Raw genomic sequence first — 27697 nt, 5'->3', positions numbered from 1 at the left:
GTCCCAGGGGAGTTCAGTCGGTTAGTGGTGGGAAGCTCCAGTCCAGGGTTAAAGGTACAGTAGCCTGCGTCAGCTGAGTACGTAGCGTATAGCGTAATGAACCAGGGAATGGATTGCCCTCTTCCTCTCTCCCCACTTCTCTTCTCTCTCTAAACTCAAAGTCCAGCACAGCCTACTGTACTGTAACTGTAGCTTCCTGCCCACAGACCCAGCCTCCAGCCTGTCGCCTGACAAACACCTCATTCTCGACACAGATCATGTGCCTCAGCGTTCAGCCACTGGCTTGGCTCTCCTCTCCCTGCTGCAGGAAGTCTAGCTTGTTATTCTTTATACCCCCTCCTCCACCTCTCCTCTTCTCCTCCATTCGCCCTCCATTCTTTTCTTTCCTCTTAGAGCCTGACACCCCCATTCACTCACACCATTTCTCTCTGCGCATTCGCTCTCTCTGCCTCCTGCTCTGTTAGGCGAAAGAGAGAGAGCTGTGTCTGTGTTGTCGTGCTGTAGCCCAGGCTGAAAGAGAGAGACAGAGGACGGCTCTTGAGAGGAGGAACCGTCACTACAGTGCACCGAAGGAGAGGAAGAGAAGGAAGAAAGAAGAGGAGGAAAGGAGAGGCCCCCACTGTGGCTAGGAGATCCAGGGGCAGCCAAGTGAGAACCAGCCAGGGAGGGAAGAAGAGGCCCCCACTGTACCTAGGAGATCCAGGGAAAACCCTGGTAAAACCAGCCAGGGAGAGAAGAAGAGGCTCCCACTGTACCTAGGAGATCCAGGGGCAGCCAAGTGAGAACCAGCCAGACCAGGTGGTCATGGAGGCCCAGGTGAGGGATCTATCCCTCCTGTCTCCCCTGGGTACCAACGAGTCCCTCCCTCCCCCCACCTTGACCCCGGCTGTACCCCCTTACGTGAAGCTAGGTCTCACTGTGGTCTACACTGTCTTCTACTCCCTGCTGTTCCTCTTCATCTATGTACAGCTGTGGATGGTGCTGCGCTACAAACACAAGAGGTTCAGCTACCAGACAGTGTTTCTCTTCCTGTGTCTGCTGTGGGCTGCGTTGAGGGCCGTCCTCTTCTCCTTCTACTTCAGAAACTTTGTGACAGCCAACACACTGGGACCATTCCCCTTCTGGCTGCTTTACTGTTACCCTGTATGCCTGCAGTTCTTCACCCTCAGCCTCATGAACCTCTATTTCGCACAGGTGAGTTTAGCACAGTTGAGTCAGTACACCCTGTCTCTGTGTAGATCCTGCCTCTGTTTTAGCACATGTGAATGTAGTCCATGTGAAATAGCTAGCTAGTTAACTATTGCGCACTGGTAGCAAATCTATCGATATCGTGCAGTGACGTCAACTGTGACTCAAGAATGGGTGGTGAGTGTTGTTGTGTGCCGAAGGTCTCTGTTTTCGGCCCAGCTCTGGGCAGACAGGAAGCAACACTGTTACAAGTGGAGCAGATCCACATGTATGAGACCAGTCAAGTTGTAGGTTGTTGAGGCTAGAGATGAGACCATAGCTGTGTTCCAAAACCCATATCAACATACTGTATACGACATACTATATACTATTAGCAGTGGTGACCCACAGTTTTGCATGTTATTTTGGCATTAATACGTGTCACATATCAGTTTGCAAATAATGTAAAAAAAATCATCAACATAATTGAGTCAATAAAGCCACCTGCAGACTTGGTCTCTTCTTTGCTTTCCTGACTGAGGCAGCTCCAAAATGCAGGTGTTTCAGCCTAGCTCAGTGCTTTCCTGACTGAGGCAGCTCCAAAATGCAGGTGTTTCAGCCTAGCTCAGTCAGAGGCAGCTCCAAAATGCAGGTGTTTCAGCCTAGATCAGTGCTTTCCTGACTGAGGCAGCTCCAAAATGCAGGTGTTTCAGCCTAGCTCAGTGCTTTCCTGACTGAGGCAGCTCCAAAATGCAGGTGTTTCAGCCTAGCTCAGTGCTTTCCTGACTGAGGCAGCTCCAAAATGCAGGTGTTTCAGCCTAGCTCAGTGCTTTCCTGACTGAGGCAGCTCCAAAATGCAGGTGTTTCAGCCTAGATCAGTGCTTTCCTGACTGAGGCAGCTCCAAAATGCAGGTGTTTCAGCCTAGCTCAGTGCTTTCCTGACTGAGGCAGCTCCAAAATGCAGGTGTTTCAGCCTAGCTCAGTGCTTTCCTGACTGAGGCAGCTCCAAAATGCAGGTGTTTCAGCCTAGCTGCTTTCCTGAGAGGCAGCTACAAAATGCTGTTTCCTGACTGAGGCAGCTCCAAAATGCAGGTGTTTCAGCCTAGCTCAGTGCTTTCCTGACTGAGGCAGCTCCAAAATGCAGGTGTTTCAGCCTAGATCAGTGCTTTCCTGACTGAGGCAGCTACAAAATGCAGGTGTTTCAGCCTAGCTCAGTGCTTTCCTGACTGAGGCAGCTCCAAAATGCAGGTGTTTCAGCCTAGATCAGTGCTTTCCTGACGGAGGCAGCTCCAAAATGCAGGTGTTTCAGCCTAGATCTGTGCTTTCTTGACCGAGGCAGCTCCAAAATGCAGGTGTTTCAGCCTAGATCTGCTTTCTGTGGTGGTGGGACAGCCAGTGGAAAATACTGAGCGTAGGGGTTGGTAATGTTCTCTAGTTGCGCTGTGATTGGCTCAGCGTTCTGTCACTCATGGGGACACCATGTCACCGCAAAATCTAAGGGTAGAGCTCGAAAATTCAAGCCCCTTGGGTGCTGCCATAGAGTTACATTAGAAGTGCCCATCCACGAAGGCTCAAGGTCATTGGCCACAGATAAAATTACATCAAATCACATCTACAGCAGCTTTGATTGGACTGATCATGTCAACACCATACTTTCAAAATCTTAGCTAGTAAGCTAGCAGTCATCATCATGAATCAAGTCAACAATCTGCTGGAAAATCCTTGTCATATGAAGATAAATAATTAAGAGAAATTATAGATAAAACATATTGGTGCTCATCAACTATTGGACATAAACATTACACAACAAGTTGGAAATCGCAACAATGAGTGGTTTGGAAGGAATCAGTGGCTTACTGCAAGCATTGCAAAGCAATCACTAGCCTGCTATTCAGTGGAGTGGGTGTGTGGTCCCAAGTCTGGGTTTAAGGGTCTCTTTTCCAAGGTTAAAGAAGATAAACATTCAACATTGGCCTTGCTGTCAATCCAGCATGACTTCTGCCGCGATCAAACAACTGGAAACTCAGAACTGGAAAATAAGACTTCGGTGAGTTCAAGACAACTGGGAACTTTGAAAGAAAAACAGCTCCGACTGGGAAAATTCATTTTGAACAGTCATCCAACTCGGAATTGCAAGTAGGGGACTCAAGCCTCTTTCTAGAGTGCTGACCTTAAGATCATTGAAGTCATGATTCGACCTTGTTTTCTTCAGTTCCCAGTTGTCTTGAAAGCACCATAAATCCAGAGAATGACAGACTTTGACAACAAAGTTTGATTACAAACTTTGCCCACAAAGGACCGCTGCGCCACCTTCCTGTACAAAGTGAGTCCAAAAATGTATTGTAAGCTGCTGCATAAATGATGTAATATGCCAGGGATATATGTATACTGTCTGTAGCTAAGAAAGTAATACTAAGTGTATGTTGTGTAGTAAGCCCATGTGCCTCACCCTAATAATTCGGTCCCTTTTCCCCCTCATAGTTTCACCTACTGTTCTGACTTGGTTGTGCACATGTAGCCTATAGCCTGTTATAGAGAAATGTAATCATTGAATATTGTAAGAGCTTTCATTGTCTGTTTATATGCCCCCTTTATTTATCCTATGGTTCTGACTTGGTGTACAGGAAGAATACTGTAAGAACGGCCCAGGTTCTGAACTATGTCGCTGTACATTTCAAAAGTGCTGAACAAATAGTTATATTGACTACGTCCGTCCTAGCTCGCTCATTAATGTCTTAATCTAAATTACGGATTGCCTCTTATCCGCTTGCCGTTCCCTTATGCCATAGTTTGTACATCTCAATTGTCAGTAGAAACCACATTTGTTTAAGCAAGTCAGCCATATCAACTATGTTTTTTTGAAGGCAGTAAATGAGGCTGAATGAACTGTTTCGCTGCCAGACAAGGTTCCGCTGATAGTGTAGCAGTGGTAAGGTGTTGGGACTCTGCTGATAGCCAGGTGTAGCAGTGGTAAGGCGTTGGGACTCTGCTGTTGGGACTCTGCTGTTGGGACAGCTTTATGTAGGTCCTAACAGTTTGTGGGCACCGTTTGTCACCGTTATAGTGCAATTAATGTATTGTTTAGTGTTGTGTTGTGTAGTGGCTTTGTTGGCATAAAAATACAAATAAAGTGTTTGCCTCACCAAGATTTACATGCTAAAATCGTCCCCTGACTATTAGTTAATTTTAGTATACTGTAAATGAACGGTATTCTTTCAGCTGAGCGTACTAGCTTCACCTGTCTACCTGAAGTTGATGCTGTTGCTAAGCAACCTCTTGCTAGCTTGTTAGCATAACAAATTACTAGCTAGACTTTTTACGACTTGGGGTATGTTCGTAAATTCACTCTGGATTGCCAGAATGCGCTCTGGGCGTTTGTAAATTCAAAGCGTTGTCAGATTGCCCTTAGGTAAATTCAGAGCGTTCAGAACGCACACTGGACACTCTGGCCAAGGAGTAGGGTTGATCTGAGCATTCTGACCTCACAACTGCAGTCAAGCACCCAAGCTAACTGGCTAACCTGCTAACTACTTCCAGACACAAATGAGAGAACACTTCACTCTGACCATTTTACTCGCCCTAGCAGAGCTGGCTAGGATGTTTTCATGTTATCCAGAGCGTTGGTGACTGTAACTGTAATGCTGGCAAGATTTGAATTAATATTTTTTGCAGACCTTTACTGACACCGGCCATATTCATCCGGTGTTGAGCGTTCATGAATTCATCCGTTATTCTGCGCTCTGGCACACTCAGACAAGAGTGCTCTGAAATCAGAGTAGATAGCCAGAGTGAATTTACAAACGCACCCGAATGCCCATTGAGAACGCACAACAAACTATACCACTTAGCTAAGAATGACGTAAATAATCATGTCAATAAACGTTGGGTAGTTAGTTAGATAGCATATAGTTAATATACTGGCAAGTTCAATGTATTAGTAGCCAACTAGCGTTAGGTAGCTAGCTAACATACCAGTAATATACATACTGATTACTGCTGTAATGATATGCTTTGCAGTTCATAAGGACAGCGTAGCTAACAAACTGTCAGCCAACAAAATAATGTGTAACTTGTTTGAAAAGTCATTACAGTATTACATTACTCAACATTTTGTTAACATTTGTAATAATTAGCTCTCGTTGCATATTTTCCGCCATTTTCTTCAAATCTGAAAATGTTGTGAAGCCACACCCATTTTCTGAAGAATTGCATTATGGGCCATAAAAGCAAGGAAATGTGTCCAATACTTCGTATTTTGGCAGATGTAGTACAACATCCGGAAACCTTTAGCATACTAATTATATCCATACTATGACTAATAAGCATACGACATAGTACATACTCATTTTACATCACAAATAGTAGGGTTAGTGCGTTACTATGCGTATTTGAACACAGCTCATGTCTCTCTGAGAGGTAAGGGGTCAGAGGTCAGGGGATGAAGGCCACCATTTGACACAGACGCTGGAGCAAAGAGCTGCAACATAGTTTTGTCTAGTTTAGGATTTGTTCAAAGCTTGGCTTGTGAAACGCTCCATAAACTGAATTAGACTACAGAACACTTTACGACTCATCATTGTGCTGCTCAGACTGGAGTCCTATTGTGGCTAAAGGACCTGCTCAGACTGGAGACCTATTGTGGCTAAAGGACCTGCTCAGACTGGAGTCCTATGATGGCTAAATGACCTGCTCAGACTGGAGTCATATTGTGGCTAAAGGACCTGCTCAGACTGGAGTCCTATTGTGGCTAAAGGACCTGCTCAGACTGGAGACCTATTGTGGCTAAAGGACCTGCTCAGACTGGAGTCCTATTGTGGCTAAAGGACCTGCTCAGACTGGAGTCCTATTGTGGCTAAAGGACCTGCTCAGACTGGAGCCCTTTTGTGGCTAAAGGACCTGCTCAGACTGGAGTTCTATTGTGGCTAAAGGACCTGCTCAGACTGGAGTCCTATTGTGGCTAAAGGACCTGCTCAGACTGGAGACGTTTGGTGGGAGAGAAAGAGTTGGGATGAGATGTTTGGTGGGAGAGAAAGAGAGTTGGGATGAGATGTTTGGTGGGAGAGAAAGAGAGTTGGGATGAGATGTTTGGTGGGAGAGAAAGAGAGTTGGGATGAGATGTTTGGTGGGAGAGACAGAGAGTTGGGATGAGATGTTTGGTGGGAGAGAAAGAGAGTTGGGATGAGATGTTTCGTAGGAGAGAAAGAGAGTTGGGATGAGATGTTTGGTGGGAGAGAAAGAGAGTTGGGATGAGATGTTTGGTGGGAGAGAAAGAGAGTTGGGATGAGATGTTTGGTGGGAGAGAAAGAGAGTTGGGATGAGATGTTTGGTGGGAGAGAAAAAGAGTTGGGATGAGATGTTTGGTGGGAGAGAAAGAGAGTTGGGATGAGATGTTTTGTGGGAGAGAAAGAGAGTTGGGATGAGATGTTTGGTAGGAGAGAAAGAGAGTTAGTTTGAAGACTAGGAACATGTCTCACTCTTACAACAGAAGCATTACTTGTATCAGTCAGTGGCTCTAGCAGATGTTAGTGGCTCTAGCAGATGTTAGTGGCTCTAGCAGATGTCAGTGGCTCTAGCAGATGTTAGTGGCTCTAGCAGGGTCAAGAGACACTCCAACTGGTACTGCTGTGATGCCTAGCAACTGTAATTGAGCAACTGTAGCTTAAGGCCGTTCTACTTCTTTGAACTCAGCTATTCTGAACCCAGAGGTTTCAAAGGAATGTTTTGTGTCTTTAGGACAGAGAGAAAGCAGAAGTGAGAAAGCCTTGTTTTTTTCGTCCCTTTCAACAGAGAAACACAGAACATGCGATACAGTAGAATATATATGAGGTTTAAAGGACATTTGTCTTTCTACAGGTTGTGTTCAAGGCAAAATCGAAACATGCACCAGAGCTTCTGAAATACAGGTACGATTTAATAAACACTAAGCACCATTCAACATACAATAATGTTCCATCCTACCGACACTATATATACCAAAATATGTGGACACCCCCTCTAAATTACTGGATTCGGCTATTTCAGCCACACCAGTTGCTCACAGGTGTATAATATCGAGCACCCAGCCATGCAATCTCCATAGACAAACATTGGCAGTATAGTGGCCTTACTGAAGAGCTCAGTGACTTTCAACATGGCACCATCATAGGATGCCACCTTTCCAACAAGTCAGCTTGTAAAATTTATACCCTGCTAGTGCTGTAAGTGCTGCTTTGTGAAGTGGAAACATCTAGGAGCAACAACGGCTCAGCCGCGAAATTGTAGGCCATACAAGCTCACAGAACGGGACCACCGAGTGCTGAAGTACGTAGCCCGTAAAAATCGTCTGTCCTCGGTTGCAACACTCACTACTGAGTTCCAAACTGCCTCTGGAAGCTTCATGAAATGGTTTTTCATGGCCGAGCAGCCGCACACAAGCCTAAGATCACCGTGTGCAATACCAAGCATTAGCTGGAGTGGTGTAAAGCTCACCGCCATTGGACTCTGGAGCAGAGGAAACGGGTTCTCTGGAGTGATGAATCACGCTTCACCCTCTGGCAGTCAGCCAGACAAATCTGGGTTTAGCAGATGCCAGGAGAACGCTACCTGCCCCAATGCAAGTACCAACTGTAAAATTTGTTGGAGGAGGAATAATGGTCTGGGTCTGTTTTTAATGGTTCAGGCCCCTTAATTCCAGTGAAGGAAATCTTAACGCTACAGCATACAATGACATTCTAGATGATTCTGTTGCAACAGTTTGAGGAAGGCCCTTTCCTGTTTCAGCATGACAATGCCCCCCGTGCACAAAGCGAGGTCTATAAGGAAATGGTTAGTTGATATCAGTGTGGAAGAACTTGACTGGCCTGCACAGAGCCCTGACCTCAACCCTATCGAACACCTTTGGTAAGAATTGGAACGCTGACTGCAAGCCAGACCTAATCGCCCAACATCAGTGCCCTAATATTCTTGTGCACTAATGCTCTTGTGGCTGAAACGAAGCAAGTCCCCGCAGCAATTTTCCAACATCTAGTGGAAAGCCTTCCCAGAAGAGTGGAGGCTGTTATAGCAGCAATGTTCCTACATCTAGTGGAAAGCCTTCCCAGAAGAGTGGAGGCTGTTATAGCAGCAATGTTCCTACATCTAGTGGAAAGTCTTCCCAGAAGTGTGGAGGCTGTTATAGCAGCAATGTTCCTACATCTAGTGGAAAGCCTTCCCAGAAGAGTGGAGGCTGTTATAGCAGCAATGTTCCTACATCTAGTGGAAAGTCTTCCCAGAAGTGTGGAGGCTGTTATAGCAGCCATGGGGGGCAGCCAACTCCATATTAATGCCCATGATTTTGGAATGAGACGTTCGACAGGCAGGTGTCCACATACTTTTGGTCATGTAGTGTACTGTTCTATACTCTATAGTCCCTCTGTCTTCTGAACCTTACTGTTCTATACTCTATAGTCCCTCTGTCCTCTGAACCTTACTGTTCTATACTATATAGTCCCTCTGTCTTCTGAACCTTACTGTTCTATACTCTATAGTCCCTTTGTCCTCTGAACCTTACTGTTCTATACTCTATAGTCCCTCTGTCCTCTGTCTTCTGAACCTTACTGTTCTATATTCTATAGTCCCTTTGTTCTCTGTCTTCTGAACCTTACTGTTCTATACTCTATAGTCCCTCTGTCTTCTGAACCTTACTGTTCTATACTCAATAGTCCCTCTGTCCTCTGTCTTCTGCTCTGCTTCCTCTTTGGAGTGTCGTTCAGCTTTGACCTCAGACCTCTAACAATGTTACTTCCTGTCCCCCAGGTTACCCCTGTACCTCCTCTTCCTGTCCATCAGTATGGTCTTCCTGGTAGTAAACCTGACCTGTGCCCTGCTAGTGAGGATGAGCACCACAGAGACCCAGACCATTGTACTGATCAGAGTAGCCATCAACGATACACTGTTTGTCCTGTGTGCCATCTCCCTCTCCCTCTGCCTCTACAAGATCGCCAAGATGTCCCTGGCTAATATCTACCTGGAGTCCAAGGTAAGAGATGTACACACACACCAATTCTTGGTTGAAATGCATGTGGATTTGAGTATCTGGTAATCATAATACTTGTTTAGTGTGTATCTGGTAATCATAATACTTGTTTAGTGTGTATCTGGTAATCATAATACTTGTTTAGTGTGTATTTGAGTATCTGGTAATCATAATACTTGTTTAGTGTGTATTTGAGTATCTGGTTATCATAATACTTGTTTAGTGTGTATTTGAGTATCTGGTAATCATAATACTTGTTTAGTGTGTATTTGAGTATCTGGTAATCATAACACTTGTTTAGTGTATATTTGAGTATCTGGTTATCATGATACTTGTTTAGTGTGTATTTGAGTATCTGGTAATCATAATACTTGTTTAGTGTGTATTTGAGTATCTGGTAATCATAGTACTTGTTTAGTGTGTATTTGAGTATCTTTGTACTTTAAGCATTTGTACATCGTTATGACATTTCTAATGTCTTTATTGTTTTGAAACTTCTGTACGTGTCATGTTTACTGTCAATTTTTATTGTTCATTTCACTTTTGTATATCATCTACCTCACTTGCTTTGGCAATGTTAACACATGTTTCCCATGTCAATAAAGCCCCTTGAGTTGAATTGAGTGAGTGCACTTGCTTACACATGACGAGAGCCTGCCCTGCGCCCTGCTGAGTGTGCTGCTGTAGGCACGGCTGTGTGAGCATCGAGAACCAAATGGCACAGTTGGGTAGTTGACGTGTACCAGCTTCTCTAACCTGGTCCCAAATTCGTTGGTACTGTCTGGCCTACTCGTTGAGGACCATAGGAGATGTCAGGACAAACAGATCTGGGACCAGGTTCTATGATTCACACAAAGCTAAAACTATTGCTATCTGAGACAGTGTGTTTTATTTCCCAGGGAACCTCATTGTGCCAGGTGACAGCTATAGGAGCCACAGTCACCCTGCTGTACACATCCAGAGCCTGTTACAACCTGCTGGTTCTGGCCCTCACCAACGTTAAGAGCATCAACTCCTTCGACTACGACTGGTACAATGTATCTGACCAGGTAATACTGTACGACAGTGTCTTTCCTGGTCCTGGGGACCAAAAAGATGCACATTTTTGTCACGACACACATAATTCCTCTAATCAAGGTTGAAGGAAGTCTAGTGGTTAATAACTGAAAGGACGTTGGTTTGAATCCGCGAGCAGACTACATGAAAAATCTGTTGATGTGCCCTTGAGCAAGGCACTTAACCCTAGTTGCTCATGTAAGTCGCTCTGGATAAGAGGTGACTAAGTCATTTAAGCGTGCCGGCCCAGTATCGTCCTCAGAAGAGGTGCAGAGCAGCTTTACGGACAGATTTACATCTCTCCCTGTCCCAGTCTGCTCTCCCCACATCCTTCAACATCTCTCCCTGTCCCCACATCCTTCAACATCTCTCCCTGTCCCAGTCTGCTCTCCCCACATCCTTCAACATCTCTCCCTGTCCCCACATCCTTCAACATCTCTCCCTGTCCCAGTCTGCTCTCCCCACATCCTTCAATATCTCTCCCTGTCCCCACATCCTTCAACATCTCTCCCTGTCCCCACATCCTTCAACATCTCTCCCTGTCCCAGTCTGCTCTTCCCACATCCTTCAACATCTCTCCCTGTCCCAGTCTGCTCTCCCCACATCCTTCAACATCTCTACCTGTCCCAGTCTGCTGTCCCCACATCCTTCAACATCTCTCCCTGTCCCAGTCTGCTCTCCCCACATCCTTCAACATCTCTCCCTGTCCCAGTCTGCTGTCCCCACATCCTTCAACATCTCTCATTGTCCCAGTCTGCTCTCCCCACATCCTTCAACATCTCTCCCTGTCCCCACATCCTTCAACATCTCTCCCTGTCCCAGTCTGCTGTCCTCACATCCTTCAACATCTCTCCCTGTCCCCACATCCTTCAACATCTTCCCTGTCCCAGTCTGCTGTCCCCACATCCTTCAACATCTCTCCCTGTCCCAGTCTGCTCTCCCCACATCCTTCAACATCTCTCCCTGTCCCCACATCCTTCAACATCTCTCCCTGTCCCCACATCCTTCAACATCTCTCCCTGTCCCAGTCTGCTCTCCCCACATCCTTCAACATCTCTCCCTGTCCCAGTCTGCTCTCCCCACATCCTTCAACATCTCTCCCTGTCCCAGTCTGCTGTCCCCACATCCTTCAACATCTCTCCCTGTCCCAGTCTGCTCTCCCCACATCCTTCAACATCTCTCCCTGTCCCAACTGCTGTCCCCACATCCTTCAACATCTCTCCCTGTCCCAGTCTGCTGTCCCCACATCCTTCAACATCTCTCCCTGTCCCAGTCTGCTGTCCCCACATCCTTCAACATCTCTCCCTGTCCCAGTCTGCTCTCCACACATCCTTCAACATCTCTCCCTGTCCCAGTCTGCTGTCCCCACATCCTTCACCGTCTCTCCCTGTCCCAGTCTGCTCTCCCCACATCCTTCAACATCTCTCCCTGTCCCAGTCTGCTGTCCCCACATCCTTCAACATCTCTCCCTCCCAGTCTGCTCTCCCCACATCCTTCAACATCTCTCCCTGTCCTAGTCTGTTGTCCCCACATCCTTCAACATCTCTCCCTGTCCCAACTGCTGTCCCCACATCCTTCAACATCTCTCCCTGTCCTAGTCTGTTGTCCCCACATCCTTCAACATCTCTCCCTGTCCCAGTCTGCTGTCCCCACATCCTTCAACATCTCTCTCTGTCCCAGTCTGCTGTCCCCACATCCTTCAACATCTCTCCCTGTTCCCACATCCTTCAACAGCTCTCCCTGTCCCCACATCCTTCAACATCTCTCCCTGTCCCCACATCCTTCAACAGCTCTCCCTGTTCCCACATCCTTCAACATCTCTCCCTGTTCCCACATCCTTCAACATCTCTCCCTCTCCCCTCAACCTTCAACATCTCTCCCTGTCCACACATCCTTCAACATCCTTCAACATCTCTCCCTGTCCCCACATCCTTCAACAGCTCTCCCTGTTCCCACATCCTTCAACATCTCTCCCTGTTCCCACATCCTTCAACATGTCTCCCTGTCCCCTCATCCTTCACCGTCTCTCCCTGTCCCCACATCCTTCAACATCTCTCCCTGTCCCCTCATCCTTCAACATCCTTCAACATCTCTCCCTGTCCCAGTCTGCTGTCCCCACATGTTTCAAGATGGCCACCATTATTCTTGTACCCAATAAAGGGAAGGTAACTGACCACATACCTTACTCAACAACCTAGACCAAACGTCTTAAAGCCTCTTAGAGTAGGACTGCTGGTCTAGGATCAGGTCTTAAAGCCTCTGAGTAGGAGTGCTGGTCTAGGATCAGGTCTTAAAGCCTCTCTGAGTATGAGTGCTGGTCTAGGATCAGGTCTAAAAGCCTCTCTGAGTAGGAGTGCTGGTCTAGGATCAGGTCTAAAAGCCTCTCTGAGTAGGAGTGCTGGTCTAGGATCAGGTCTAAAAGCCTCTCTGAGTAGGAGTGCTGGTCTAGGATCAGGTCTAAAAGCCTCTCTGAGTAGGAGTGCTGGTCTAGGATCAGGTCTTAAAGCCTCTCTGAGTAGGAGTGCTGGTCTAGGATCAGGTCTAAAAGCCTCTCTGAGTAGGAGTGCTGGTCTAGGATCACGTCTTAAAGCCTCTCTGAGTAGGAGTGCTGGTCTAGGATCAGGTCTAAAAGCCTCTCTGAGTAGGAGTGCTGGTCTAGGATCAGGTCTTAAAGCCTCTCAGTGTAGGGGTACTGGTCTAGGATCAGGTCTTCCCTGGCCATAATCCTATTCATTATGATCTAAAAGGGAAAACTGGTCCTAGATCAGCACTCCTATATTCTGAAGCTCAATTCAATCCGTATTTCGGACGTTCAGCATTACAGTCTGATTGAAATGTAAAGGCAGTGTTCCCAGCATCAGCGGTGACTGGATTCATGTTAAACGCTGCATACGTAATTCATGTTAAACACTGAATATATTAAACGCTGCATACGTAATTCATGTTAAACACTGCATATGTAATTCAAGCCCTTAGTTTATACAGGATCCAGACTGAATAGAGGAAGCCCTTAGTTTATACAGGATCCAGACTGAATAGAGGAAGCCCTTAGTTTATATAGGATCCAGACTGAATAGAGGAAGCCCTTAGTTTATACAGGATCCAGACTGAATAGAGGAAGCCCTTAGTTTATACAGGATCCAGACTGAATAGAGGAAGCCCTTAGTTTATACAGGATCCAGACTGAATAGAGGAAGCCCTTAGTTTATACAGGATCCAGACTGAATAGAGGAAGCCCTTAGTTTATATAGGATCCAGACTGAATAGAGGAAGCCCTTAGTTTATACAGGATCCAGACTGAATAGAGGAAGCCCTTAGTTTATACAGGATCCAGACTGAATAGAGGAAGCCCTTAGTTTATACAGGATCCAGACTGAATAGAGGAAGCCCTTAGTTTATACAGGATCCAGACTGAATAGAGGAAGCCCTTAGTTTATACAGGATCCAGACTGAATAGAGGAAGCCCTTAGTTTATATAGGATCCAGACTGAATAGAGGGAAGCCCTTAGTTTATACAGGATCCAGACTGAATAGAGGAAGCCCTTAGTTTATACAGGATCCAGACTGAATAGAGGAAGCCCTTAGTTTATACAGGATCCAGACTGAATAGAGGAAGCCCTTAGTTTATACAGGATCCAGACTGAATAGAGGAAGCCCTTAGTTTATATAGGATCCAGACTGAATAGAGGGAAGCCCTTAGTTTATACAGGATCCAGACTGAATAGAGGAAGCCCTTAGTTTATATAGGATCCAGACTGAATAGAGGAAGCCCTTAGTTTATACAGGATCCAGACTGAATAGAGGAAGCCCTTAGTTTATACAGGATCCAGACTGAATAGAGGAAGCCCTTAGTTTATACAGGATCCAGACTGAATAGAGGAAGCCCTTAGTTTATATAGGATCCAGACTGAATAGAGGGAAGCCCTTAGTTTATACAGAATCCAGACTGAAAAGAGGAAGCCCTTAGTTTATACAGGATCCAGACTGAATAGAGGAAGCCCTTAGTTTATATAGGATCCAGACTGAATAGAGGGAAGCCCTTAGTTTATACAGGATCCAGACTGAATAGAGGGAAGCCCTTAGTTTATACAGGATCCAGACTGAATAGAGGGAAGCCCTTAGTTTATATAGGATCCAGACTGAATAGAGGAAGCCCTTAGTTTATACAGGATCCAGACTGAATAGAGGAAGCCCTTAGTTTATACAGGATGTTGTGGTTGACTGTGTTTATACTGAGCTTATCTGACTTCAGACTCTAACATTACATCCTGTCTGTGTGGTGTCTCAGGCAGACCTGCAGTCGACCCTGGGAGACGCGGGGTACATTGTGTTTGGGGTGATTCTGTTTGTCTGGGAGCTGCTGCCAACCTCTCTGGTCGTCTACTTCTTCAGGGTCCGACAGCCTCACCAGGACAAGGTGAGGAGTGTGTGTGTGTTTGTGTGTGTGTGTGTGTGCGTGCCAATGACATGGACGTTGATTAGGCAGATCCCCGTTGGGTTAAATGTGGAAGACACGTATGGGTTCAACTGAGTAGGTTTCCCCTTTCCCAATACACTGTACTGTTCATTGGTTAAAACGTATTTCCCAATACACTGTACTGTTCATTGGTTAAAACGTCTTTCCCAATACACTGTACTGTTCATTGGTTAAAAAGTCTTTCCCAATACACTGTACTGTTCATTGGTTAAAACGTGTTCTGTCTTTCCCAATACACTGTACTGTTCATTGGTTAAAACGTGTTCTGTCTTTCCCAATACACTGTACTGTTCATTGGTTAAAACGTCTTTCCTAATACACTGTACTGTTCATTGGTTAAAACGTCTTTCCCAATACACTGTACTGTTCATTGGTTAAAACGTCTTTCCCAATACACTGTACTGTTCATTGGTTAAAACGTCTTTCCCAATACACTGTACTGTTCATTGGTTAAAACGTGTTCTGTCTTTCCCAATACACTGTACTGTTCATTGGTTAAAACGTGTTCTGTCTTTCCCAATACACACACACACACACACACACACACACATACACACACACACACATACACACACACACACACACACACACACACACACACACACACACACACAGAGGACCAGGATAAGCAGCAGTGTAAGGCCCCTGGATGGACAGCAATTTTCTTGATCTCCTTGCAACTGCTTTGCTCAAGGGCACGATGGCAGGAGAGGGTTTACTGTGAACTGTTCTATACAGGGTCAAGTACAGCTGAATGCCAGTCAGGAAGCACACTGAAACTCTCCTTCCAATGTTCTTCAATGCTTTTCAATAAGGGAAACGTGGAATTGAAATAGGTTTACTTGACCCCTAACCCTGGTACTATCCACTGACCCTAAAGGCTGGTTTCCTGGACACAGATAAGGGAAATGTGGAATTGGAATAGGTTTACTTGACCCCTAACCCTGGTACTATCCACTGACCCTAAAAGGCTGGTTTCCTGGACACAGATTAATCCTAGTTAGACTAAAAAGCATGTTCAATGTAAATTCTTCATTTAGTGTGATTTTAGTCTAATACTAGGTGTGATTTGTGTCTGGGACAGAGTGGGTTTAGTATCATAGAAATCTTGAACTAGAACACCCCCTAGCCACACCCTGACCTACGACACCATAGAGAACCAAGGGCTCTCATTGGTCAGGGCGTGACAAGGTGTGATTTGTGTCTGGGACAGAGTGGGTTTAGTATGATAGGAATTTGACGGATATCTGGTTTTGTTGTTCTCCAGAGTGGGACGGGACTCCCAGGACACGTCTTCTCATCCAGGGCCTATTTCTTTGACAACCCTCGACGTTATGACAGTGATGACGACCTGGTATGGAGCATCATCCCTCAGGACGTACAGGCCAGGTACATGAACAACAGACAATCAAATTGTATTTGTCACATGCACTGAATACAACAGGTGTAGGGTAGACCTTATTGTGAAATGCTGAATACAACAGGTGTAGGGTAGACCTTACAGTGAAATGATGAATACAACAGGTGTAGTAGACCTCACAGTGAAATGCTGAATACAACAGGTGTAGTATACCTCACAGTGAAATGATGAATACAACAGGTGTAGTAGACCTCACAGTGAAATGATGAATACAACAGGTGTAGTAGACCTTACAGTGAAATGCTGAATACAACAGGTGTAGTAGACCTCACAGTGAAATGCTGAATACAACAGGTGTAGTAGACCTTACAGTGAAATGCTGAATACAACAGATGTAGTAGACCTCACAGTGAAATGCTGAATACAACAGGTGTAGTAGACCTCACAGTGAAATGCTGAATACAACAGGTGTAGTAGACCTTACAGTGAAATGCTGAATACAACAGGTGTAGTAGACCTTACAGTGAAATGCTGAATACAACAGGTGTAGTAGACCTCACAGTGAAATGCTGAATACAACAGGTGTAGTAGACCTCACAGTGAAATGCTGAATACAACAGGTGTAGTAGACCTTACAGTGAAATGCTGAATACAACAGGTGTAGTAGACCTCACAGTGAAATGCTGAATACAACAGGTGTAGTAGACCTTACAGTGAAATGCTGAATACAACAGGTGTAGTAGACCTCACAGTGAAATGCTGAATACAACAGGTGTAGTAGACCTCACAGTGAAATGCTGAATACAACAGGTGTAGTAGACCTCACAGTGAAATGCTGAATACAACAGGTGTAGTAGACCTCACAGTGAAATGCTGAATACAACAGGTGTAGTAGACCTCACAGTGAAATGCTGAATACAACAGGTGTAGTAGACCTCACAGTGAAATGCTGAATACAACAGGTGTAGTAGACCTTACAGTGAAATGCTGAATACAACAGGTGTAGTAGACCTCACAGTGAAATGCTGAATACAACAGGTGTAGATCTCACAGTGAAATGCTGAATACAACAGGTGTAGTAGACCTCACAGTGAAATGCTGAATACAACAGGTGTAGATCTCACAGTGAAATGCTGAATACAACAGGTATAGTAGACCTCACAGTGAAATGCTGACTTACGACTCGTTAACCAACAATGCAGTTTTAAGACAAATAAGATTAACAAAAACAAAAAAAATCAAAATAAACTCTAATTAAAAGGGTGGAAGAATCTCAAACATAAAATATATTGTGATTTGTTTAACACGTTTTTGGTTCCTACATGACTCCATATGTGTTATTTCATAGTGTTGATGTCTTCACTATTATTCTACAATGTAGAACATAGTAATAATAAAGAGAAAAACTTGAATGAGTAGGTGTTCTAGAACCCTGGAATGAGTAGGTGTTCTAGAACCCTGGAATGAGTAGGTGTTCTAGAACCCTGGAATGAGTAGGTGTTCTAGAACCCTGGAATGAGTAGGTGTTCTAGAACCCTGGAATGAGTAGGTGTTCTAGAACCCTGGAATGAGTAGGTGTGTCCAAACTGTTGACTGGTAGATTATATATAGTATATCACAAAAGTGAGTACACCCCTCAAATTTTTGCAAATATTTGAGTATATCTTGTCATGTGACAACAGTGAAGAAATGACACTTTGCTACAATGTAAAGTAGTGAGTGTTCAGCTTGTATAACAGTGTAAATTTGCTGTCCCCTCAAAATAACTCAACACACAGCCATTAATGTCTAAACCTGCTGGCATCAACAGTGAGTACACCCCAAATTGGGCCCAATTAGCCATTTCCCCCCCCCCGGTGTCATGTGACTCGTTAGTGTTACAAGGTCTCAGGTGTGAATGGGGAGCAGGTGTGTTAAATTTGGTGTCATCGCTCTCACACTCTCTCATGCTGACTGGTCACTGGAAGTTCAACATGGCACCTCATGGCAAAGAACTCTCTGAGGATCTGAAAAAAATAATTGTTGCTCTACATAAAGATGGCCTGGGCTATAAGAAGATTGCCAAGACCCTGAAACTGAGCTGCAGCACGGTGGCCAAGACCATACAGCGGTTTAACTGGACAGGTTCCACTCAGAACAGTCCTCGCCATGGTCGACCAAAGAAGTTGAGTGCACGTGCTCAGCGTCATATCCAGAGGTTGTCTTTGGGAAATAGACGTATGAGTGCTGCCAGCATTACTGCAGAGGTTGAAGGGGTGAGGAGGTCAGCCTGTCAGTGCTCAGACCATACGCCGTACACTGCATCAAATTGGTCTGCATGGCTGTCGTCCCAGAAGGAAGCCTCTTCTAAAGATGATGCACAAGAAAGCCTGCAAGCAGTTTGCTAAAGACAAGCAAGCTAAGGACATGGATTCCTGGAACCATGTCATGTGGTCTGATGAGACCAAGATAAACGTATTTGGTTCAGATGGTGTCGAGTGTGTGGCGGCAACCAGGTGAGGAGTACAAAGACAAGTGTGTCTTGCCTACAGTCAAGCATGGTGATGGGAGTGTCATGCTCTGGGGCTGCATGCGTGCTGCCGGCACTGGGGAGCTACAGTTCATTGAGGGAACCATGAATGCCAACATGTACTGTGACATACTGAAGCAGAGCATGATCCCCTCCCTTCGGAGACTGGGCCGCAGGGCAGTATTCCAACATGATAACGACCCCAAACACACCTCCAAGATGACCACTGCCTTGCTAAAGAAGCTGAGGGTAAAGGTGATGGACTGGCCAAGCATATCTCCATACCTAAACCCTATTGAGCATCTGTGGGGCATCCTCAAACGGAAGGTGGAGGAGTGCAAGGTCTCTAACATCCACCAGCTCCGTGATGTCGTCATGGAGGAGTGGAAGAGGACTCCAGTAGCAACCTGTGAAGCTCTGGTGAACTCCATGCCCAAGAGGGTTAAGGCAGTGCTGGAAAATGATGGTGGCCACACAAAATATTGACACTTTCTAATTTGTTAGTCCAAAAATGGATGCCGACAGCAGTCGCACCATTGGAAGACATAGCTTGGACTGTAGCCTACAGTGGTTAGAGCGTTGGGCGGCAGGTAGCCTAGTGGTTAGAGCGTTGGGCAGCAGGTAGCCTAGTGGTTAGAGCGTTGGGCGGCAGGTAGCCTAGTGGTTAGAGTGTTGGGAGTGAGACTGGGGTTTCTGGGATAATGCCATGAGCCATGACCAGCCTTTCAAAGGACTTCATGGCTACAGATGTGAGTGCTACCGGTCGGTAGTCATTTAGGCAGGTTACCTTAGTGTTCTTGGGCACAGGGACTATGGTGGTCTGCTTGAAACATGTAGGAATTACAGACTCGGTCAGCCAGTTGATCAGCACATGCTCTGAGTACACATCCTGGTAATCCGTCTGACTCTGTGGCCTAGTGAATGTTTAAAGGTCTTACTCACATTGGCTATGGAGCGCGTGATCACACAGTCACACACCAGGGACATAAAAACACAGACAACCAGGTAAACACACATGCTGCTGTCAGGTATTACACGTTTTAATATCGAAGTGAGGACCGTCACATGCCTGTGGAGAAGCAAGGACCGGGCTTTCCAATAGAGCTTAGATACATACTGACACCGCATCTCAATTAGTAGAAGTTCTGATCTAGGATCAGATCTCCCCCGTCCATCTTTTTCATCTTACAGGGCAAAACTGATCCTAGATCAGAACTCCTACCGTGAGACTTTGTGAATATGGGCCCAGGAATGTAATGTTTGTTTTGTCTTTGTCCTCAGTTTGACAGCAGACAGCTATGATTGCAGCAGCAGCACAGCCCTGCCCCCAGAGGAGCTCAACCCTTATTGAAGACTTTCTATTGGCCCTGAACCTTATTTAAGAGCTCTGATTGGTCCGGAACTTTTACAAGAGCTCCTATTGGTCCGGAGCTCTTTTTGAAGTCTTCCTGTTGGCCCTGTCTCTTTTTTTGCACACGCCTACACTGATGACCTCACACCCGAGGGCCTCGGATCGAGACACGGGGGTGAATATCATCAAGGACTTTATTCATTCTATTTTCTACTATTTTGACAAATAAAGTCAACATATTTTCTAAAGGGCAGTAAGTATTGAGATGATGGTCTTAGGGGGGGCATACATAACTTGCACAAACAAATATGAATACGTAAAAAGATTTATAATCAAGGTGTACAACATTGGCAGCTATGAGCTGAATTGCACTGTACAGTCCATCTGAATATGCATTACCTGAATTCACTATTTTAAAAACATGTTTACTGTTTAGAAGCCAACATGATGTATGCAATAATTCATTTACAGGTATTTCCTAATCGTGTATGTAAAATGTATCCATTTATATTCTCAATGTCTCCTTTTCATGTTTTTAACACAAGCAGCTAAAATGGTTCATAGGCATTAGTTATCTTTGTTGAGGGAGGAGATGTACTGTACATGTGTTCTGGTCTTTACAATCCTCTCTCACATTGGAGTCTCCATAATAAAACAACTATTTTATAAAACACCTTGATTGTGCTTTAGGACAGTGTGGTGGAACATTCTAATTCTATAGGTGGAACACATTCTAATTCTATAGGTGGAACATTCTAATTCTAGAGGTGGAACACATTCTAATTCTAGAGGTGGAACAATCTAATTCTATAGGTTATAGGTGGAACAATCTAATTCTATAGGTGCGGAAACATTCTAATTCTATAAGTGGAACACATTCTAATTCTATAGGTGGAACACATTCTAATTCTATAGGTGGAACAATCTAATTCTATAGGTTATAGGTGGAACAATCTAATTATATAGGTGGAACATTCTAATTATATAGGTGGAACACATTCTAATTCTAGAGGTGGAACACATTCTAATTCTAGAGGTGGAACACATTCTAATTCTAGAGGTGGAACACATTCTAATTCTATAGGTGGAACAATCTAATTCTATAGGTTATAGGTGGAACGTGGAACAATCTAATTCTATAGGTTATAGGTGGAACAATCTAATTCTATAGGTGGAGCGTTCTAATTCTATAGGTGGAACACATTCTAATTCTATAGGTGGAACATTCTAATTCTATAGGTGGAACATTCTAATTCTATAGGTGGAACACATTCTAATTCTACAGGTGGAACATTCTAATTCTACAGGTGGAACACATTCTAATTCTATAGGTGGAAAACATTCTAATTATATAGGTGGAACACATTCTAATTCTATAGGTGGAACATTCTAATTCTATAGGTGGAACATTCTAATTCTGTAGGTGGAACGCATTCTAATTCTATAGGTGGAACATTCTAATTCTATAGGTGGAAAACATTCTAATTCTATAGGTGGAACACATCCTAATTCTATAGGTGGAACATTCTAATTCTATAGGTGGAACACATTGTAATTCGATAGGTGGAAAACATTCTAATTCTATAGGTGGAACATTCTAATTCTATAGGTGCGGAACATTCTAATTCTATAGGTGCAACACATTCTAATTCTATAGGTGCAACACATTCTAATTCTATAGGTGGAACATTCTAATTCTATAGGTGGAACACATTCTAATTCTATAGGTGGAACACATCCTAATTCTATAGGTGGAACATTCTAATTCTATAGGTGCGGAACATTCTAATTCTATAGGTGCAACACATTCTAATTCTATAGGTGGAACACATTCTAATTCTATAGGTGGAACACATTGTAATTCTATAGGTGGAAAACATTCTAATTCTATAGGTGGAACATTCTAATTCTATAGGTGCGGAACATTCTAATTCTATAGGTGCAGAACATTCTAATTCTATAGGTGCAACACATTCTAATTCTATAGGTGGGACTCCTAAGGCACTGCCTCTCAGTGCAAGAGGTGTCACTGCAGTTCCTGTTTCAAACCCAGTGCTGCACCACATCCAGCCGTGATTGGGAGTCCCTTAGGGCGCCGCACAATAGGCCCTGCATCGTCCGGGTTTGGCCCGGGTATGCCATCATTGTAAATAAGAATTTGTTCTTAACTGACTTGCCTAGTTAAATAAAGGTTCTAAAAATGGAACACATTACATGGGTGGAACAAATTCTGATTCTATAGATGGAACACATTACATGGGTGGAACAAATTCTGATTCTATAGATGGAACACATTACATGGGTGGAACAAATTCCGATTCTATAGATGGAACACATTACATGGGTGGAACAAATTCCGATTCTATAGATGGAACACATTACATGGGTGGAACAAATTCTGATTCTATAGATGGAACACATTACATGGGTGGAACAAATTCTGATTCTATAGATGGAACACATTACATGGGTGGAACAAATTCTGATTCTATAGATGGAACACATTTTAAATCTATAGGTGGAACACATTCTAAATCTATAGGTGGAACACATTCTAAATCTATAGGTTGAAGATGTTTTTGTCTGTCTTCAAGACCCTACCAGCAACAGTCTGTGATAGTCACTGCTGGGAACCTGCACTCTGAGAACCACTCGTAAAGACAACCACTGAATACAGTCCATACATGTGGTCAGACAGGAATCTGTCTCTTCAGCCCTTTCCCAAGGATCATAGTCTGTTTAAAAAGACATTTAGTTCTGACAGAGTCAGCATACTGTCGCCACATTTCTGCTTGATGTCTGAGCAATGAATCAACAGAAACATGGATCAAGTGTAACGGACAATCAATCCATCAAGTCCTTTACAGAAGTACAACATTCATACTAGTCTGGAATTGTGATTGGCATTAACAATCCAGATGTAATTGGCATTAACAATCCAGATGTAATTGGCATTAACAATCCAGATGTAATTGGCATTAACAATCCAGATGTAATTGGCATTAACAATCCAGATGTAATTGGCATTAACAATCCAGATGTAATTGGCATTAACAATCCAGATGTAATTGGCATTAACAATCCAGATGTAATTGGCATTAACAATCCAGATGTAATTGGCATTAACAATCCAGATGTAATTGGCATTAACAATCCAGATGTAATTGGCATTAACAATCCAGATGTAATTGGCATTAACAATACATGAAAAGTTCAGATTGAGAATAATTTGAATGGTTGTAGTAAATAGTGCTTGCAGTAATGACCTTGACCGTAATATGTGAGATGGTTAACTGTTAAGTCTGGTGGATAAATAGAGTATTATTGTTTCACCTAGCAACAACCCTGAACAACAATCCTGATGTGGAATACGACAGCACATGTCTCCACTGTGAAGAGCCTGCAGTTAGATGACAGACCAACACAGAGGACTGGCTGCACACAGATAACAACAGTAACAGTATACAACAGCTCCCTGTTGACTAAGTTAGCCCAGAGCAGTGCTGCAATCTGCAGGCTGGAGTCGATCAGTCAGTTAAAGATGACTATGTCAGCCCAGAGTCCATCAGTCAGTTAAAGATGACTATGTCAGCCCAGAGTCCATCAGTCAGTTAAAGATGACTATGTCAGCCCAGAGTATATCAGTCAGTTAAAGATGACTATGTCAGCCCAGAGTCCATCAGTCAGTTAAAGATGACTATGTCAGCCCAGAGCAGTGCTGCCATCTGCAGGCTGGAATCCATCAGTCAGTTAAAGATGACTATGTCAGCCCAGAGTCTATCAGTCAGTTAAATATGACTATGTCAGCCCAGAGTCTATCAGTCAGTTAAAGATGACTATGTCAGCCCAGAGCCCATAAGTCAGCTAAAGATGACCATGTCAGCCCAGAGTCCATCAGTCAGTTAAAGATGACTATGTCAGCCCAGAGTATATCAGTCAGTTAAAGATGACTATGTCAGCCCAGAGTCCATCAGTCAGTTAAAGATGACTATGTCAGCCCAGAGCAGTGCTGCCATCTGCAGGCTGGAATCCATCAGTCAGTTAAAGATGACTATGTCAGCCCAGAGTCCATCAGTCAGTTAAAGATGACTATGTCAGCCCAGAGTCTATCAGTCAGTTAAAGATGACTATGTCAGCCCAGAGTCTATCAGTCAGTTAAAGATGACTATGTCAGCCCAGAGTCTATCAGTCAGTTAAAGATGACTATGTCAGCCCAGAGTCTATCAGTCAGTTAAAGATGACTATGTCAGCCCAGAGTCTATCAGTCAGTTAAAGATGACTATGTCAGCCCAGAGCCCATCAGTCAGTTAAAGATGACTATGTCAGCCCAGAGTCTATCAGTCAGTTAAAGATGACTATGTCAGCCCACAGCAGTGCTGCCATCTGCAGGCTAGAGTCTATCAGTCAGTTAAAGATGACTACGTCAGCCCAGAGCAGTGCTGCCATCTGCAGGCTGGAGTCGATCAGTCAGTGACTATGACTATGTCAGCCCAGAGTCCATCAGTCAGTTAAAGATGACTATGTCAGCCCAGAGTCCATCAGTCAGTTAAAGATGACTGTGTCAGCCCAGAGCAGTGCTGCCATATGCAGGCTGTAGTCTATCAGTCAGTTAAAGATGACTATGTCAGCCCAGAGTCTATCAGTCAGTTAAAGATGACTATGTCAGCCCAGAGCCCATCAGTCAGTTAAAGATGACTATGTCAGCCCAGAGTCTATCAGTCAGTTAAAGATGACTATGTCAGCCCACAGCAGTGCTGCCATCTGCAGGCTAGAGTCTATCAGTCAGTTAAAGATGACTACGTCAGCCCAGAGCAGTGCTGCCATCTGCAGGCTGGAGTCGATCAGTCAGTGACTATGACTATGTCAGCCCAGAGTCCATCAGTCAGTTAAAGATGACTATGTCAGCCCAGAGTCCATCAGTCAGTTAAAGATGACTGTGTCAGCCCAGAGCAGTGCTGCCATATGCAGGCTGTAGTCTATCAGTCAGTTAAAGATGACTATGTCAGCCCAGAGTCCATCAGTCAGTTAAAGATGACTATGTCAGCCCAGAGTCTATCAGTCAGTTAAAGATGACTATGTCAGCCCAGAGTCTATCAGTCAGTTAAAGATGACTATGTCAGCCCAGAGTCCATCAGTCAGTTAAAGATGACTATGTCAGCCCAGAGTCCATCAGTCAGTTAAAGATGACTGTGTCAGCCCAGAGCAGTGCTGCCATATGCAGGCTGTGGTCTATCAGTCAGTTAAAGATGACTATGTCAGCCCAGAGTCTATCAGTCAGTTAAAGATGACTATGTCAGCCCAGAGTCTATCAGTCAGTTAAAGATGACTATGTCAGCCCAGAGCCCACCAGTCAGTTAAAGATGACTATGTCAGCCCAGAGTCTATCAGTCAGTTAAAGATGACTATGTCAGCCCAGAGCAGTGCTGCCATCTGCAGGCTAGAGTCTATCAGTCAGTTAAAGATGACTACGTCAGCCCAGAGCAGTGCTGCCATTTGCAGGCTGGAGTCGATCAGTCAGTGACTATGACTATGTCAGCCCAGAGTCCATCAGTCAGTTAAAGATGACTATGTCAGCCCAGAGCAGTGCTGCCATCTGCAGGCTGGAGTCTATCAGTCAGTTAAAGATGACTATGTTAGCCCAGAGTCTATCAGTCAGTTAAAGATGACTATGTCAGCCCAGAGCAGTGCTGCCATCTGCAGGCTGGAGTCCATCAGTCAGTTAAAGATGACTATGTCAGCCCAGAGTCGATCAGTCAGTTAAAGATGACTTAGTCAGCCCAGAGTCTATCAGTCAGTTAAAGATGACTATGTCAGCCCAGAGTCTATCAGTCAGTTAAAGATTACTATGTCAGCCCAGAGCAGTGCTGCCATCTGCAGGCTGGAGTCCATCAGTCAGTTAAAGATGACTATGTCAGCCCAGAGTCTATCAGTCAGTTGAAGATGACTATGTCAGCCCAGAGCAGTGCTGCCATCTGCAGGCTGGAGTCCATCAGTCAGTTAAAGATGACTATGTCAGCCCAGAGCAGTGCTGCCGTCTGCAGGCTGGAGTCCATCAGTCAGTTAAAGATGACTATGTCAGCCCAGAGCAGTGCTGCCATCTGCAGGCTAGAGTCTATCAGTCAAATTCAAAATATGTTTCATAAAATGTCTCATAATCATTTAATATTTATTGTACTTTGATTTTGTACAAACAATTATTGTAAATCCTGGCAAGAAGGGAGGGATAGAGAGAGGGAAGGAGGAGGAGGGATAGAGAGAGGGAGGGATAGAGAGAGAGAGGGGGAGGGATAGAGAGAGGGAGGGAGGGATAGAGAGAGGGAGGGGGAGGGATAGAGAGAGGGAAAGAGGAGGAGGGATAGAGAAAGGGAGGGATAGAGAGAGGGAAGAAGGGGGAGGGAGGGAGAGAGAGAGGGAAGAAGGGGGAGGGAGGGAGAGAGAGAGGGAAGAAGGGAGAGGGAGGGAGAGAGAGAGGGAAGGAGGGGGAGGGAGGGAGAGAGAGAGGGAAGGAGGGGGAGGGAGGGAGAGAGAGAGGGAAGGAGGGGGAGGGAGGGAGGGAGAGAGGGAGGGATAGGGAGAGGGAGGGGGAGGGATAGAGAGAGAGACGGAAGAGTTGCCTTCTAGTACATATTAAGATAAACTGAAAGGAAGAGGTGACCTCTAGTACATATTAAGATAAGTATGTTAACGTACGGTAGCGTCCCACCACGCGTCCCACCACGCGTCCCACCACGCGTCCCACCACGGCAACAGCCAGTGAAAGTGCAGGGCGCCAAATTCAAAACAACAAAAATCTCATATTTAAAATTCCTCAAGCATACAAGTATTTTACACCATTTTAAAGATACAATTCTCGTTAATCCAGCCACAGTACCTGATTTCAAAAAGGCTTTCCAGCGAAAGCACCTCAAACGATTATGTTAGGTCACCACCAAGTCATAGAAAAACACAGCCATTTTTCCAGCCAAAGAGAGGAGTCACAAAAAGCAGAAATATAGATACAATTAATCACTAACCTTTGATGATCTTCATCAGATGACACTCATAGGACTTCATGTTACACAATACATGTATGTTTTGTTCGATAAAGTGCATATTTATATCCAAAAATCGAATTTTACATTGGCGTGTTATGTTCAGTAGTTCCAAAACATGCAGTGATATTGCAGAGAGCCACATGAATTCACAGAAATACTCATTATAAATGTTGATGAAAGATACAACTATTATACATGGAACTTTAGATAAACTTCTCCTTAATGCAACCGCTGTGTCAGATTTGAAAAAACTTTATGGAAAAAGCAAACCATGCAACAATCTGAGTACGGCGCTCAGAGCCCAAACCAGCCAAAGAAATATCCGCCATGTTGTGTATCATCAATCATTAGTCAGAAATAGCATTATAAATATTCACTTACCTTTGATGATCTTCATCAGAATGCACTCCCAGGAATCCCAGTTCCACAATAACTGACTCAAAGAGCCCTTATGAGCCCCTCCTTTACAGTAGAAGCCTCAAACAAGTTTCTAAAGACTGTTGACATCTAGTGGAAGCCTTAGGAAGTGCAACATGACCAATATCCCACTGTATCTTCAATAGGGAATGAGTTGAAAAACGACCAACCTCAGATTTTCCTGGTTGGATTTTTTCTCAGGTTTTCGCTTGCCATATGAGTTCTGTTTTACTCACAGACATCATTCAAACAGGTTTAGATGCATATTCCAGATTTAACGGCTGAGTAGCAGGCAGTTTACTCTGGGCACCTTATTCATCGAAGCTACTCAAT

General features: G+C 44.5%; 1 protein-coding gene across 1 annotated transcript; it reads left to right on the top strand.

Annotated features, from left to right (window-relative positions):
* Positions 1-232: 232 nt before the first annotated feature.
* On the top strand, positions 233-22123 carry LOC139367399 (G protein-coupled receptor 137Ba). The gene is made up of 7 exons (XM_071105597.1): positions 233-1194; positions 7021-7070; positions 8941-9163; positions 10060-10209; positions 14505-14633; positions 15961-16082; positions 19844-22123. Exons 1-7 carry the CDS (start codon positions 805-807, stop codon positions 19911-19913), a joined length of 1134 nt encoding a protein of 377 aa, XP_070961698.1. The 5' UTR covers positions 233-804; the 3' UTR covers positions 19914-22123.
* The last annotated feature ends 5574 nt before the right edge of the window (positions 22124-27697 follow it).

The sequence above is a fragment of the Oncorhynchus clarkii genome, chromosome 16 (assembly GCF_045791955.1).
Source record: "Oncorhynchus clarkii lewisi isolate Uvic-CL-2024 chromosome 16, UVic_Ocla_1.0, whole genome shotgun sequence".
In the NCBI taxonomy this organism is placed as follows: domain Eukaryota; kingdom Metazoa; phylum Chordata; class Actinopteri; order Salmoniformes; family Salmonidae; genus Oncorhynchus; species Oncorhynchus clarkii.
This window is presented reverse-complemented; position numbering and strand designations above follow the sequence as displayed.

Bases quoted from the DNA above. Each gene is read 5' to 3' on its own strand.
- LOC139367399 (XM_071105597.1), top strand. From the start codon at position 805: ATGGAGGCCCAGGTGAGGGATCTATCCCTCCTGTCTCCCCTGGGTACC. The intron at 7,071-8,940 runs GTACGATTTAAT...CCTGTCCCCCAG, and splicing joins CCAGAGCTTCTGAAATACAG to GTTACCCCTGTACCTCCTCT. The intron at 9,164-10,059 runs GTAAGAGATGTA...TTTATTTCCCAG, and splicing joins ATATCTACCTGGAGTCCAAG to GGAACCTCATTGTGCCAGGT.